The 12080-nt window shown below is 40.6% G+C and overlaps 1 protein-coding gene across 2 annotated transcripts in view; it reads right to left on the minus strand.

Annotated features, from left to right (window-relative positions):
* Nucleotides 1-3120: 3120 nt before the first annotated feature.
* Nucleotides 3121-12080, minus strand: part of MEP1B (meprin A subunit beta) — a 28606-nt gene continuing 19646 nt past the window's right edge. Inside the window, exons 11-15 of one of the 2 annotated variants that reach the window (XM_058692412.1) lie at nucleotides 10165-10608; nucleotides 8489-8668; nucleotides 6174-6300; nucleotides 5333-5537; nucleotides 3121-3290 (exon numbers count right to left, since the gene is read on the minus strand). In XM_058692412.1, coding sequence (XP_058548395.1) covers nucleotides 3279-3290; nucleotides 5333-5537; nucleotides 6174-6300; nucleotides 8489-8668; nucleotides 10165-10608 — 968 coding nt within the window. In that variant the 3' untranslated portion in view covers nucleotides 3121-3278. Of the gene's footprint in view, nucleotides 3294-5332; nucleotides 5538-6173; nucleotides 6301-8488; nucleotides 8669-10164; nucleotides 10609-12080 lie in introns of both variants that reach the window. The other variant, XM_058692411.1, reaches the window with a different exon arrangement.

Consider the following 12080-nt stretch of genomic DNA (forward strand, 5'->3'; position numbering starts at 1 on the left):
CATGGTGATGGACGTGCACAAAGAGACAATAAATCTGTGAACATTAACTCACGGGCGTGAGGGAAAGGGGGTTTTCAAGATATACAGTGTTAGGGGTTTAGGTCAATATAAAACAAAATCCTGGCGCCAGGCAGACGGTTAACAGCAGACCTGAGGCGCTGTGTCTGTTTATCTTAGCTAGCCTAGGGGATAGGACAGATAAGGCTTGCTACCTCAGGGTCAACAAGGCAACTTTCTTCTGCTAATTAGCTCCGCTCTGGGCAACTTCTACCCACAGCGGTCTATAGCGCTGTTTACCTGCTTACCTAATTTGGTCCCTCCTTCCCGTGAAAGCAGCTTTCTGGTATAGTACTAAATTGGGGGCCATTTCTGGGGGCCTGGGTGGCTCAGTCAGTTAAGCATCAGGTCACGATCTTCGGCTCAGGTCACGATCTCATGGTTTCTGAGTTTGAGCCCCACATGGAACCCCGCATCGGGCTCTGTGCTGTCAGTTTGGAGCACGGAGCTTGCTTCGGATTCTGTGTCTTCCTCTCTCCCTGCTCCTCCCCAGCTCACGCTCTGTCTCTCAAAATGTGAATAAATGTTACATTGGGAGGCGTTGGAATACCTAATCTTGTTTACCCCATACACCTTTGTATTGGGGCCTTTGCCCTGCCTTCTCTATACCTGTTTACCTCATCTTGTTTATCCAAACTTGGATGTGAGCCTCCCATGGCTTTGTAATTCTTTACGCCTTGTTAACCCATCAGCACAGGCTCAGGAATTCCTAAGCTTATTCCCACACACCCCCTCAAAATAAACAAATAGGCATTAATAAGACAACAACAACCCTGTGCATGAATGTTTATAGCAGCTTTATTTGTAATAGCCCCAAACTGGCAACAACCTAGAAGTCCTTCAACAAGTAAATGGTTACATTGTGCTGAGTCCACACCATGAACACTACTTGGTGATAAAAAGGAACAAACTCTTGAACATACAACCTAGATGAAGGTACAGAGAATTATGCTGAGTTTAAAAAAAAAAAAAAAAAAAAGCAATGCCCAAAGGTTCTATACTGTATGGTTCTGTTAGTATAACATTTTTTTAAATGACAAAATTGCAGAAACAGAGAACAGATCAATGGTTACCAGGGGTTAAGCAGCAGGTAGGGACAATCAGGAGATGGAGTGGCTATTTGAAGGCAACTTGAGGGATTCCTGTGGCAATGAAGATGTTCTGTATTTTGACTGTATCAATGTCAATATCCTGGTAAGTATTGCAAGATGTTCCCATTGAGGGAAACTGTGAGATGGGTACAGGGATCTCTCCCTATTTTTTTTTTTTTTTTAACAACGGCATGTGAATCTACAATTATTTCAAAGTAAAATTTGAATTAAAACAATTGACTGAAGTGAGCCTGTCACTACAAGGAAGACAGTATTTATTGTCAGTGGTAAGATTTAAGCTTTCGAGCAACAATCTGAATCTTGGGAGATTTGCCTTTGCCACCACGAGTGTCAGCTTCCCGAGGATTAACGACTTTTTAAATACGATCATTAGTGATATTAACTAACGTTATGTTTTGATATCATACAATGAAATGTGCCAAAGATTGTATGTGCTGCATAACTTAGTGAACCAGTAAGGTATTTTCTAAATGATCAATACACAGTAGTACAAAGTCATGCATAGATGAACAATCCATTTAATATACACGACAGACTGGTGGATGATACTGAACCGAGTACGAAAGTTCATTCATGCCATTTCAGGTGCCAGTTACAACTAACCTTTAAGAAATTACCATTTGTCAAGTTTTAATAAAGTATTCACAAAGAATATGCACAATTACCTGAAAAGATATTTAAATACACCTCCCTTTTCAACTACATATCTGTGTGAGGTTAGACTTGCTTTATATCCTTCAGTGAAAATAATATATCACAATAGACTGAATGCAGACACATAATGTGAAAATTTAGCTGTTTTCTATTAATCCAGACATTAGAGATTTGCAAAAAAGTATAAAACACTATCCCTTCTTTTGCTAAATTTTCTTGTTTTGAAAAATAGAGTTATTTTTCATAAAAATATTATATGCTAACATGTAAACATTAGGCTTATTATTTCTTAATGATTAACAAATACCTAGTTTTAAGTTTTTCTGACTTGGATTTCTAATAGAGGAAGTACTAATGAATGTGATGCTCACAAACAGAAGCTCTTTGGGGCTCTCAAAAACTTTTAAGAATGTAAAGGCTCCTGGGACGCCTGGATGGCTCAGTTAAGCATCCAACTCTTGATTTCAGCTCAGGTCATGATCTCGAGGTTCATGACTTCCAGCCCCACTTCGGGCTCTTCACTGACAGCACAGAGCCTGCTTGGATTATCTCTCTCCCTCTCTCTGCCCTTCCCTCCCTGTCAAAATAAATAAATAAACATCAAAAAGCAGAAGAGGGCTCCTGGGTGGCTCAGTCGGTTAATCATTTAACTCCTGATTTAGGCTCAGGTCATGATCTCATCGTTCGTGAGTTTGAACCCCTAGTCAGGCTTTGTGCTGACAACTCAGAGCTTGGAGCCTGCTTTGGATTTTATGTCTCCTTCTCTCTCTGCCCCATCCTCACACTCTGTCCCTCTCTTTCTCAAAAATAAATAATAAAACATTAAAAAATTTTTTTCTAAAAAGGAGAAGAAGAATATAGAAGCTCTTGAGATCCAGAACTTGGAGAGCCCACTGTTCTAGGAGTCAAAAGTTTTCTTGTTGATCACAGTTGCATGTTCAAACAAATTCTAAACCCAGCTCACATACTGAAGGGCCAATGTAAGAAAACAAGAGAGTGGTGAGCTTTGGCAAGAGGGAAAGGGAGCTGCCCTACCACCCCTCCCTATCCTGGGACAGGACGACACAGAAATGTTGAAGTTGCACATGGAAGATCATTCCCATCGGGTGTTTCCAGTGGGTTCCTAGGCAATCACTCATGAGGCCACTACACTTGCCCCCCCTCCCCCCGGGAATGATCAGGAATTTGGAAAGCTATCTCTGTTTGTTGTGCTCCTTTTTGTGGATATTATTATACTTCCAGAGGAGCCTGAGTTAATTCCCCTCTTTGAAAAACAAAAACACAAACATGTCACCAGTTAGACTTTTAACAAAATAGTGATTTATAGTATGTCCAGCTATTTACAGAGAAGATCCATTTACAGAAGAACAAGACAGTTGTAATATATTCTAGGTGAAATCCATGATGAAGAATCCTTTGTAATTTCATTTGCTGGCCATATTGTTGAGTTAATCTTCAAAATGCATGCTGCTAAAAAGGGAAAGAGCAATTGATGATTTAATTTTTAAATTTAAAGACTGCCATTTAAATGAATCACAAGTCTAATTTTTAAATGAAGTGCCATCAACTGGCTCCTGGCATCCGCCCAGCTGGTGGACTGCCCCAGCCTAGTCTCCAGGCAGATGCACTGGTCTGGCCTGCTCATATAATTCAGATACTAAAACATTAAAAGGAGCACACAGTGCAGCCTCAGAAAGAAGGGCATTCTGTTTGGAGACCTAAACTAGATCTGGAGGTTCTGTTATCAGTGAATTCACTGTAGAAATGCCTAGACTGAGGAAAATATCATTTGGTTTCTTGCTCTTGGGAATACGGTGGTCAGGGGTGTGTGTGTTTGTGTGTGTGTGTGTGTGTGTGTGTGTGTGTGTGTGTGTTTACTTAATGGCCCTACCATGACCCAATTACTCTGATAATTTTCCCCTTTCTTGATTTAACTTCCTTCTTTCTTTCTCTTCTCTTTATCATTTTCTTTAACTCCTTCCAGTTTTTGCTTCATAAATCCGCCCTTATAATGGCATTTATATTTTCCAGTTTCCAAAAGAATAACATGGTGGTCCTATCCACCAGCTACTGTCCTCTCTTTTCTAACCACGACTCTAATTTTCACGTGCATCCCTACTGGCCCAGTGTACCATGCCTGCAGGTACAGCTTCCACCACGTTGGCCTACTAGGTCATTGGCCAATCTGTCCCTTCTATTTTGAGTCATAAAGTAAGCTGGAAATACATGTCTGAAAAGCAAACACAGCAAAACACCTGTATACATTTTAAGTACTTTTCTAATAAGCTTGTGAAATAATCGGGCCATTGCTTTACTATTAGCTTTAAACACTTCCTGACGTTGAGGAAATGTGACAGCCATGTATAGAATAAAACTGTATGCTTTCTGTTCCTTATCATTGTCCATCTTTTACCTAACTTTGCAAATTTAGTGTCTCAATACCAGTTTTTCCATTCAAAAAGTCATAGTCTTAAAACAGTATGTCTTCAATAACCATTTTTCTGGTTATGGGGCAACCCCCATCCAATGGCTGTTGATGAGGGAGAGTACAACAGCCTGGCCTCCTTGCCTAAATTCAGGACACTATCCCAGCTCCAGAGACCCTCGTAGCAGGGCCGAGGCCTCAAGTGCAAGGTCACCACAGTGCAATCTCACCCTCTGCCCTGTCCCGCTTCTCTCACTCTGTTACTCCTTTACTCTGTGTTGCCGGGAGCACTGTCTCCCGGGGAATCCAATCTGAGACCTTCAAGAGGCTATTGACATTTTAGAGACCTTCTGAGGCAAGACTTTAAACCCTCTACTTGAAAATCTGGACTCACTTCGGTGGCTCAGTCGGTTAAGCATCTGACTTCGGCTCAGGTCATGATCTCACGGTTCATGGGTTCAAGCCCCACATTGGGCTCTGTGCTGACAGCTCAGAGCCTGGAGCCTGCTTCAGATTCTGTGTCTCCCTTTCTCTCTCTGCCACTCACCTGCTCATGCTCTCTCTATCTCAAAAATGAATAAACATTAAAAAAAATTTTTAAAACATCTGGCCTCAAGGTTAGTTACTGCACATGAAGCCAGAATGAACTGGAACGTTTTTTTAATGGAAAAGCATCAAACATGCCAGCACTCCCTTCCAACAAACCTGAGCTCAATCACCCCTGAAATACCTTTAGAACAAAAACACTTATCACCTGTCACCTCTAACAGGAAGGTTGGAACTTATGGCAAAATCAGTTTTGCCTCTCAGAAGGGTCACAGATCCTCATCCCAGAAAAAATGTACAACCAGACACAATTTTAGATACAAGTCCAGGAGGATATAAACTCCTCCCCCAAAGCCTTCATGGACTCCAAGAACCGTTGACTTATAGCAAAGGTAACAGGAATGTATAGTTTCAAAGCCGTTATCCAACATAGGGAATAAAGAGATTTTTTTTTTTAAAGTATGTAAGAAAGTCCTAATTCTTCTGCATATGATTTCATCAGTAGGTTTTGAATAACCAAATACCAGGCTCAACTTACATTTTCCAGAGTCATGTCTGTTGTATTTGAAGTTGTCCTCCTATGATATCTCTTCCTGGTACAATAGACACTGACGAGGGTGACTATCAGCATCAGGGCAAACACAGCAACGGTAGAAGATGCAGCGATGACAATGGTATCCTGGGTGGAGCCTCTCCTCTCGCACCTTTCGCCCAGGAACCACCAGTCTTCCCCTGACAGACACCTGCACGTCGGAACGTGACCCAGAGTTATGAGTTGATATTTCAGTCTGAAAATCTTCGCCATTAAGGGTGCGGCTCAACATTCGGGTCATTGGCATATGGAACTCAACTGGAGGGGAATGGATAGACTAGCTCCAGAGGGCCAGGCAAGGCCAGTGGTAAGGACATGGAATCACTGCTCATCTGGTACTCAAAATAGTGGCTCTGAGGTAGGAAAGGAAGGTGGTGTAGGTAACGGAGAAAATTTGGTTCTCAGTGTTTCAGTCCCTTAACCTCCCCCCTGTACCTCTTGGCCAAACTCATCCCAGAATTTCTGAGAACAATCTCCATCTAAAAAATAGTGACAGTCACACTTTACCACCCAAGACTGTTGTGAGGACTTAATAAGGTCTATAACACATGAGGACTTTTTCAGGCAATTACAATACAATGTACTATTTCTTCATGAATAATTTTATTCTTCTTGTGGCTATCCAAAGTCCCAAATGGAGACCAAAAAATAAATATCCCATGAATGGCTTTGAGATGAGAATCAACTGATTTCGCTCACAGAAAATATCAGTATCTAATCCTATATTGTGTAAATGATAACATTTCTAACAGGAGAATGGGGAGATCTTGTCCACATGACCCCTTACCTGCACTCGGCCTTGCCATTTCGGACAACGCAGATGCCGTCGTTCTCACATTTGAAGTTTGTGCAGAGGTCATTGATGTTAGAGGTTGGGATTGGTGGAATTTGTGTAGAATTAAGGTGGGATATGTCTAAGGAGGGCAGAGGGAGAGCATGGACGGACATCAGTTTGACTTTAACAAGGATTTGATCCTTAAGTTTCAAAATAGATGCTTAGGTTTCCCAGCCAGTAAAATAATTAATAGGTAGAAATTTAGATACAGACAGGAACTGGACCAGCCTTTGGGGTCATCAACTGAACCACATGCTTACCTGAGCTTGGGTTTGCTTGAGCTAGAAAGGGTCTAAGCTCTTATAATCCACCCTCAAGGGACAGACATGAAGACAAAGCACAGAAATGCAAGGTGACTGATGGGCTTGCCCAAGGTCACAGGATTCTTGCTCAGGGAGAGCAAGTTGGTGGATATCTGACACAAGCTACCAGGCCCCCCTAACAATCAGGGCTCTGATGCTTGTAGTGTTTTCTATTGCTTCTCATCCAAACAGTGTTGAACCGAGGTGATGAATATGTGACTTTTTCTCTGCTACATAAAAGTAGCAGTTGTTTGTCCCTCAACAAAGTTGTTCTTTTTTTAAAAATTTTTAATGACTTTATTTATTTATTTTTTAACATTTATTCATTTTTTTGAGAGACAGAGTGCTAGTGGGGGAGGGGCAGAGGGAGACACAGAATCCAAAGCAGGTTCCAGGCTCCGACCTGTTAGCACAGAGCCTGACGCAGGGCTCGAACTCATGAACCGTGAGATCATGACCTGACCTGAAGTTGGATGCCCAACCGACTGAGCCACCCAGGCACCCCAAAGATTTTATTTTTTTAATGTTAATTTATTTTTGAGAGAGTGTAAGTGGCAGAGGGACAGAAAGAGAGGAGGACAGAGGATCTGAAGTGGGCTCTGTGCCCACAGCAGTAAGCCTGATACAGGGCTCGAACTCACAAACCGTGAGATCATGACCTGAGCCAAAGTTGGAAGCTCAACCAACTCAGCCACCCAGAGGTGCCCCTAAAAGATTTTATTTTTAAGTAACCTCTATATCCAACATGGGGCTTGAACTTACAACTCCAAGATCGAGCGTTGTATGCTCTACCAACTGAGCCAGCTAGACACCCTGCAACAAAGTTATCCTTGAATAATTTTTTCCAAGAAGTATCATCTAGATTTACTCTAATTGACACTGACATAAAAATTTCATGGGTTTTGGGGCAGCTGAGTGGCTCAGTCAGTTAAGCATCCAACTCTTCTTTTTTTTTTTTTTTTTATGTTTGTTTATTTATTTATTTATTTAAAGAGTACTCATGTGGGCAGGGGTGGGGCAGAGAGAGGGAGAGAGAGAGAGAATCCCAAGAGTCTCCACATTCTCACAACTGTGAGATCATGACCTGAGCCAAAATCAAGAGTCAGATGCTCAACTGACAGAACCACCCAGGTGCCTCTACTATCCAACTCTTGGTACCAGCTCAGGTCATGAATCTCGCAGTCGTGAGATAAAGCCCTGCATTGGGCTCCATGCTGAGTGTGGAGCCAGCTTGGAATTCTCTCTTTCCCTCTCTCGTGCCCCTCTCCCTGCTTATGCTCGCACGCTCTCTCTCTTAAATAAACTAAAAAAAGATTTCATGGATTTTAATTGCACCACCTTTCATCACAAACAAGATTCTGATTTACAGAGCTGTAAGAGGGTCTTTAATAGTAAATGACTTTAAATTGTGCTACATGAAACACGGAAACCACCAGTATTCCTGAAAAATGTATTTACTAGCTGCCGTGGGTAAGAAATTTAAAAGACAATAGATTAATGCTATTACTGACAAAATATATATGTGTATGCTTATATATGATACATAAAATATACATTTGTGTGCTCATATATATGTATATATGTATGAATATATATTTTAAAGACACAATAGAGACAGTTCATTTCCAGTTTCATTTCATGTGCTTGTGTGATATTTCTATTTCTGGAATCTTAGAGTATAATTTAGGGTATAGTAGCTATATTTTAACTTGTTTCTAGAGAAAATTTCTGTCCTAATTTTCCATTGCTCCATGTAGTGGTAATTAAATTCTATCCTGGAATGGTCACTGTTTTTATTTAAATTACTTTCCTATTGTTAATAATTTATGCCAGAAAGAAAAACTCCCACTCATGCCCATTTACTCCTATACCTAAAAATGGGACCCAGAAGAACGCAGTCAATAATCAATGGCCACGACGACAACAACAAAAATAGCTTGTATAAAACTATTTTTGCTGACATACCTTCCACGGTCAGTAGGATATAAACATCATCTCCTTTTATAAAATCTCTGCTTTTCAGCCTCTTGTAGGTTATAAAGGCAGCGGTTCCAAAGCCCATACCTCTTCTAAACTCCGTTCCATTAGGGAAAAAAGCCACTAATCCCACTTTGGATGGCCTGTCCCAAAAATAGTTTCCATTATCTGAAAAAGCAATTTATATTAATGGATTGTGTTTAGCATCATCATAGCTTTTTGTGGTAGGAAAGAACGGGCAATGTGAAACGCAATTAGGATAGAGCTCAAAATAATTAAATGATGCTATTGACCTGTGATGTATTCTCTGGCAAGTCACTGAAGCTTGTTCATTTATACTGTCCTAAAGAAAATGAGATTGCTAGTAAGGAGGAGCACATTCTGGAATCTGAGTGGAGAGATACCAAAAGTTTCCTAGATGCGGTATCACACGTATACTTCCTGACCAGTATAGAAACTCCCTCCCCATTAAAATCATTTCTCAGTTGCCTCGAGTCATAGGTGGTCCTTTTAACGAAGTTGAATCAATACGTTTCTGAGAGAGGTTTTTTTTATTGTATTTTTTAAGTAATCTCTACAATGTGGGGTTCAAACTCATGACCACGAGATTAAGAGTCACATGCTCTACCGACTGAGCCAGCCAGGTGTCCCGAGAGAGTTTTGAATATTAACATAGCACAATTCATCTCATTAACTGAATTATTCACCTAACAGCAAAGTCCTTCTAGAAGACAGTGAGAAGCACTGCTTCTGGGGAAAGGTGATGACCCAACAAACTTTGAGCCATTTTCAATGTCATTCAGGCAAAAATGCTTTGGGGGAAAAAAAAGTGAAGAAATCTGAGCATCAAGTTCCTGCAATCCTCTTTGTGAATATTTTTTTTTTCCTAACGAATTAATGGTTTTCCTTTTTCCTATGTCACACAGGTCCATTTTTTTTTTCATATATAGAATTCAGATTTGGCAATAATAGTCACCTTGCCATAATTTCATTTTTTATTAGGCTTCCAGAAGGCAAAGGATTATTAAAATTAGAAATGTGATCATTGCCTTCTGGGAGCTGTTCCTTTTTGAGACTGAAAAGATGGGGAATGATGTCACCATTGGCGAACCCTCCAGAATTCTTTAGTAAGAAATTATGATCCATTCTCACAGCCTTCCCAACACTCCAGGAGCTCAACGTCTTTCCTCTCATCAGAAACCATCCCCTTCTACAAGAGCTGAATTTTGTCTGACAGTCCCAGTGGCGAGGGGTGGTTACTATTACTGCCCCAGTTTTACTGCTGAGGAAACTGAGGCTCCAAAAGACTATTTAATCAACATCACATAGCTAATGAGAAGCAAACCTTGGATTTTAACCGAGGCATGCCAGACTGCAAGACCAACACTCCTTGGACAACTGGAATTCAGGTATGATCAATTGCCAGGAATAGTCAGTGTCTTCTCTATTTTTCAGAGACAGTGCCTCTTGACATTCTTCACAATGGCCTGCCTAGGGTACTCTGTCCACACCTGCTGAAGCCCTTCCCTTCAATGTCTTGTGTTCCTAAAATCTGGGGCTCAGAAATCCCTAAGTACCTGACTGTGCAGTCTCTCATTCCCAAATTGTCCATCCCTCCTAGACAAATGACCGTGTATTAGCAGTAAAAGAAATAAGTCACGAACCGGTGGTCATAAATGGGTCTGTAGTTATACTCCGCTGGTTGGACATACGCTGTCGAATGTCAGGATTTTGATCCAAGAGTGTCATCGTGGCTTGTTGCCAAGGACATGGCCATTGTAATTGATCATCATTGGCTCCAGAGATCAAGTGGAAATATATTCCTGCGTTAGTCGAATGATTCAGATTCAACTGAATCTGGAAGGCATAACCTTTAGAAGAATAAAATGGAGGGCTATATATGGTTTCATTCGAGCTGCCAATAATCTGTGTGAAATTCTTTATATGCCAGATATGATGAGGGCACTGTGTTTCTGAAAGATTGATGTCATCAAGAGACAGGCCACCCAATGATGCACCAGTGCCTCTGACCCCTCCAAACACCACTCTAAATTTGTTGGTCACTTTCAGTGTCACATGGTAAAGTTGCCAGCTTCCAATGGGTATATCTGCAAAAGAGACATTATTATTTCAAAGAAGACAAAGGACTACGAATCATGCGCAAATCAACATTAGAGTTTTAACCTTCGCAGGACAGATTATCATCCTAGAGCTATTGGTTCCTACAGGTCTGCAGTGTGTTTTTCTCACTTCTCCAGCCCAAGCCCATTCACTTCAAGGCATTTCTGTGGGGTCAAACTGCTCCCTGGAATATCTGGATGTTTATCTGCTTGTTTCTCCGGTAGTCACCTGTGTCCAGCGAAGGGTAAGCAAACACCAACATCTAACTTATGAGTATTCCATGCCCTAAATAGGAGTTGTCTCTCATTATATGTTAGTTAAAACTGATATCTACACTGTGCCCAGGATTCCTGGGATACTGAACCAAAGCCTTATTTAACGTATCTATAGTTTGACTGAAATACTTCCTTCACATGCCCAACTTTCTGTCAGTGTTTTGGCAGTATTACACAGAAATCCACCCAACCCTAGAAAGCCCACACCCACAATTGAGTCCTTAGATCATTTACCAGTGACTCAACATTATAAATATTTATCTAGTATTTGATAGCATCAGCCTTCTCCCCGGTGCATACTTCCCCCTTCGCTATCATCCCCTACCTTTAGCTAGCAGCACAGGCTATGTTATCTTGTCTTATTTTCTTACATCACATGCCCAAATAAGGAGCGATACATTTAAAAAATTTCAGAAGCCCCCAAGTAGGGAAAATAGCTCAGGAATTCATGTCGAACTGGTAGTTCACACAATGACTTCAAACTTAAACGTACTGGCACTTAATGTGAAGCACAATTATGTGAAAATAAGACAGAAATATCCAAATTACAGAAAATGCTATTGTCCATGGATAGACTCTGGATTGAACAAAAATCTTTCACGAGAGATTCCACTTCATTACTATCAGTACTGTTCATTTAAATTCTGTTAAATTCTTTCTCATAAGCAAGTTTCTTAAGTACCCTTTGTGCTATTGATCGTTAGTGATAACACCCACCCACAGATTGTTAATGGAAAGGATTAAATATATACTATATATAATGTGTATATATATGTGGTATTATATATGGAATTGTACAGTATATATAATTACGTTATATATGTACAGCATGTGATATACACACATATGTATATGTTTATATAAAATGATATTAAGACCTTATTGTAGGTGTTCACAAAAGAAAGTATCATCTGTGTTGCAGATTGTTTCCCATTGTTAAATGGGAGGAAAATGGTATGACACATAGCATAATGTAGATCGATTTTATAATAGGTTTTACTCAATTCATTCAAACAAAGTGGTCAATATGTGGAGAGACAGTGATAGAGTTGGCAGCCCACGGCCCCTCCCTTCCTGAAATTTCTTAACCATCTGCTTTTAAAGTTGGTCAACATGACCCATCTCTCTGCCACATGATTGGAATGAGTGTTGCTTTCTCTTCGCTCAGGAATTACTCTAGAAGT

Source organism: Neofelis nebulosa, chromosome 11 (genome assembly GCF_028018385.1).
Source record: "Neofelis nebulosa isolate mNeoNeb1 chromosome 11, mNeoNeb1.pri, whole genome shotgun sequence".
In the NCBI taxonomy this organism is placed as follows: domain Eukaryota; kingdom Metazoa; phylum Chordata; class Mammalia; order Carnivora; family Felidae; genus Neofelis; species Neofelis nebulosa.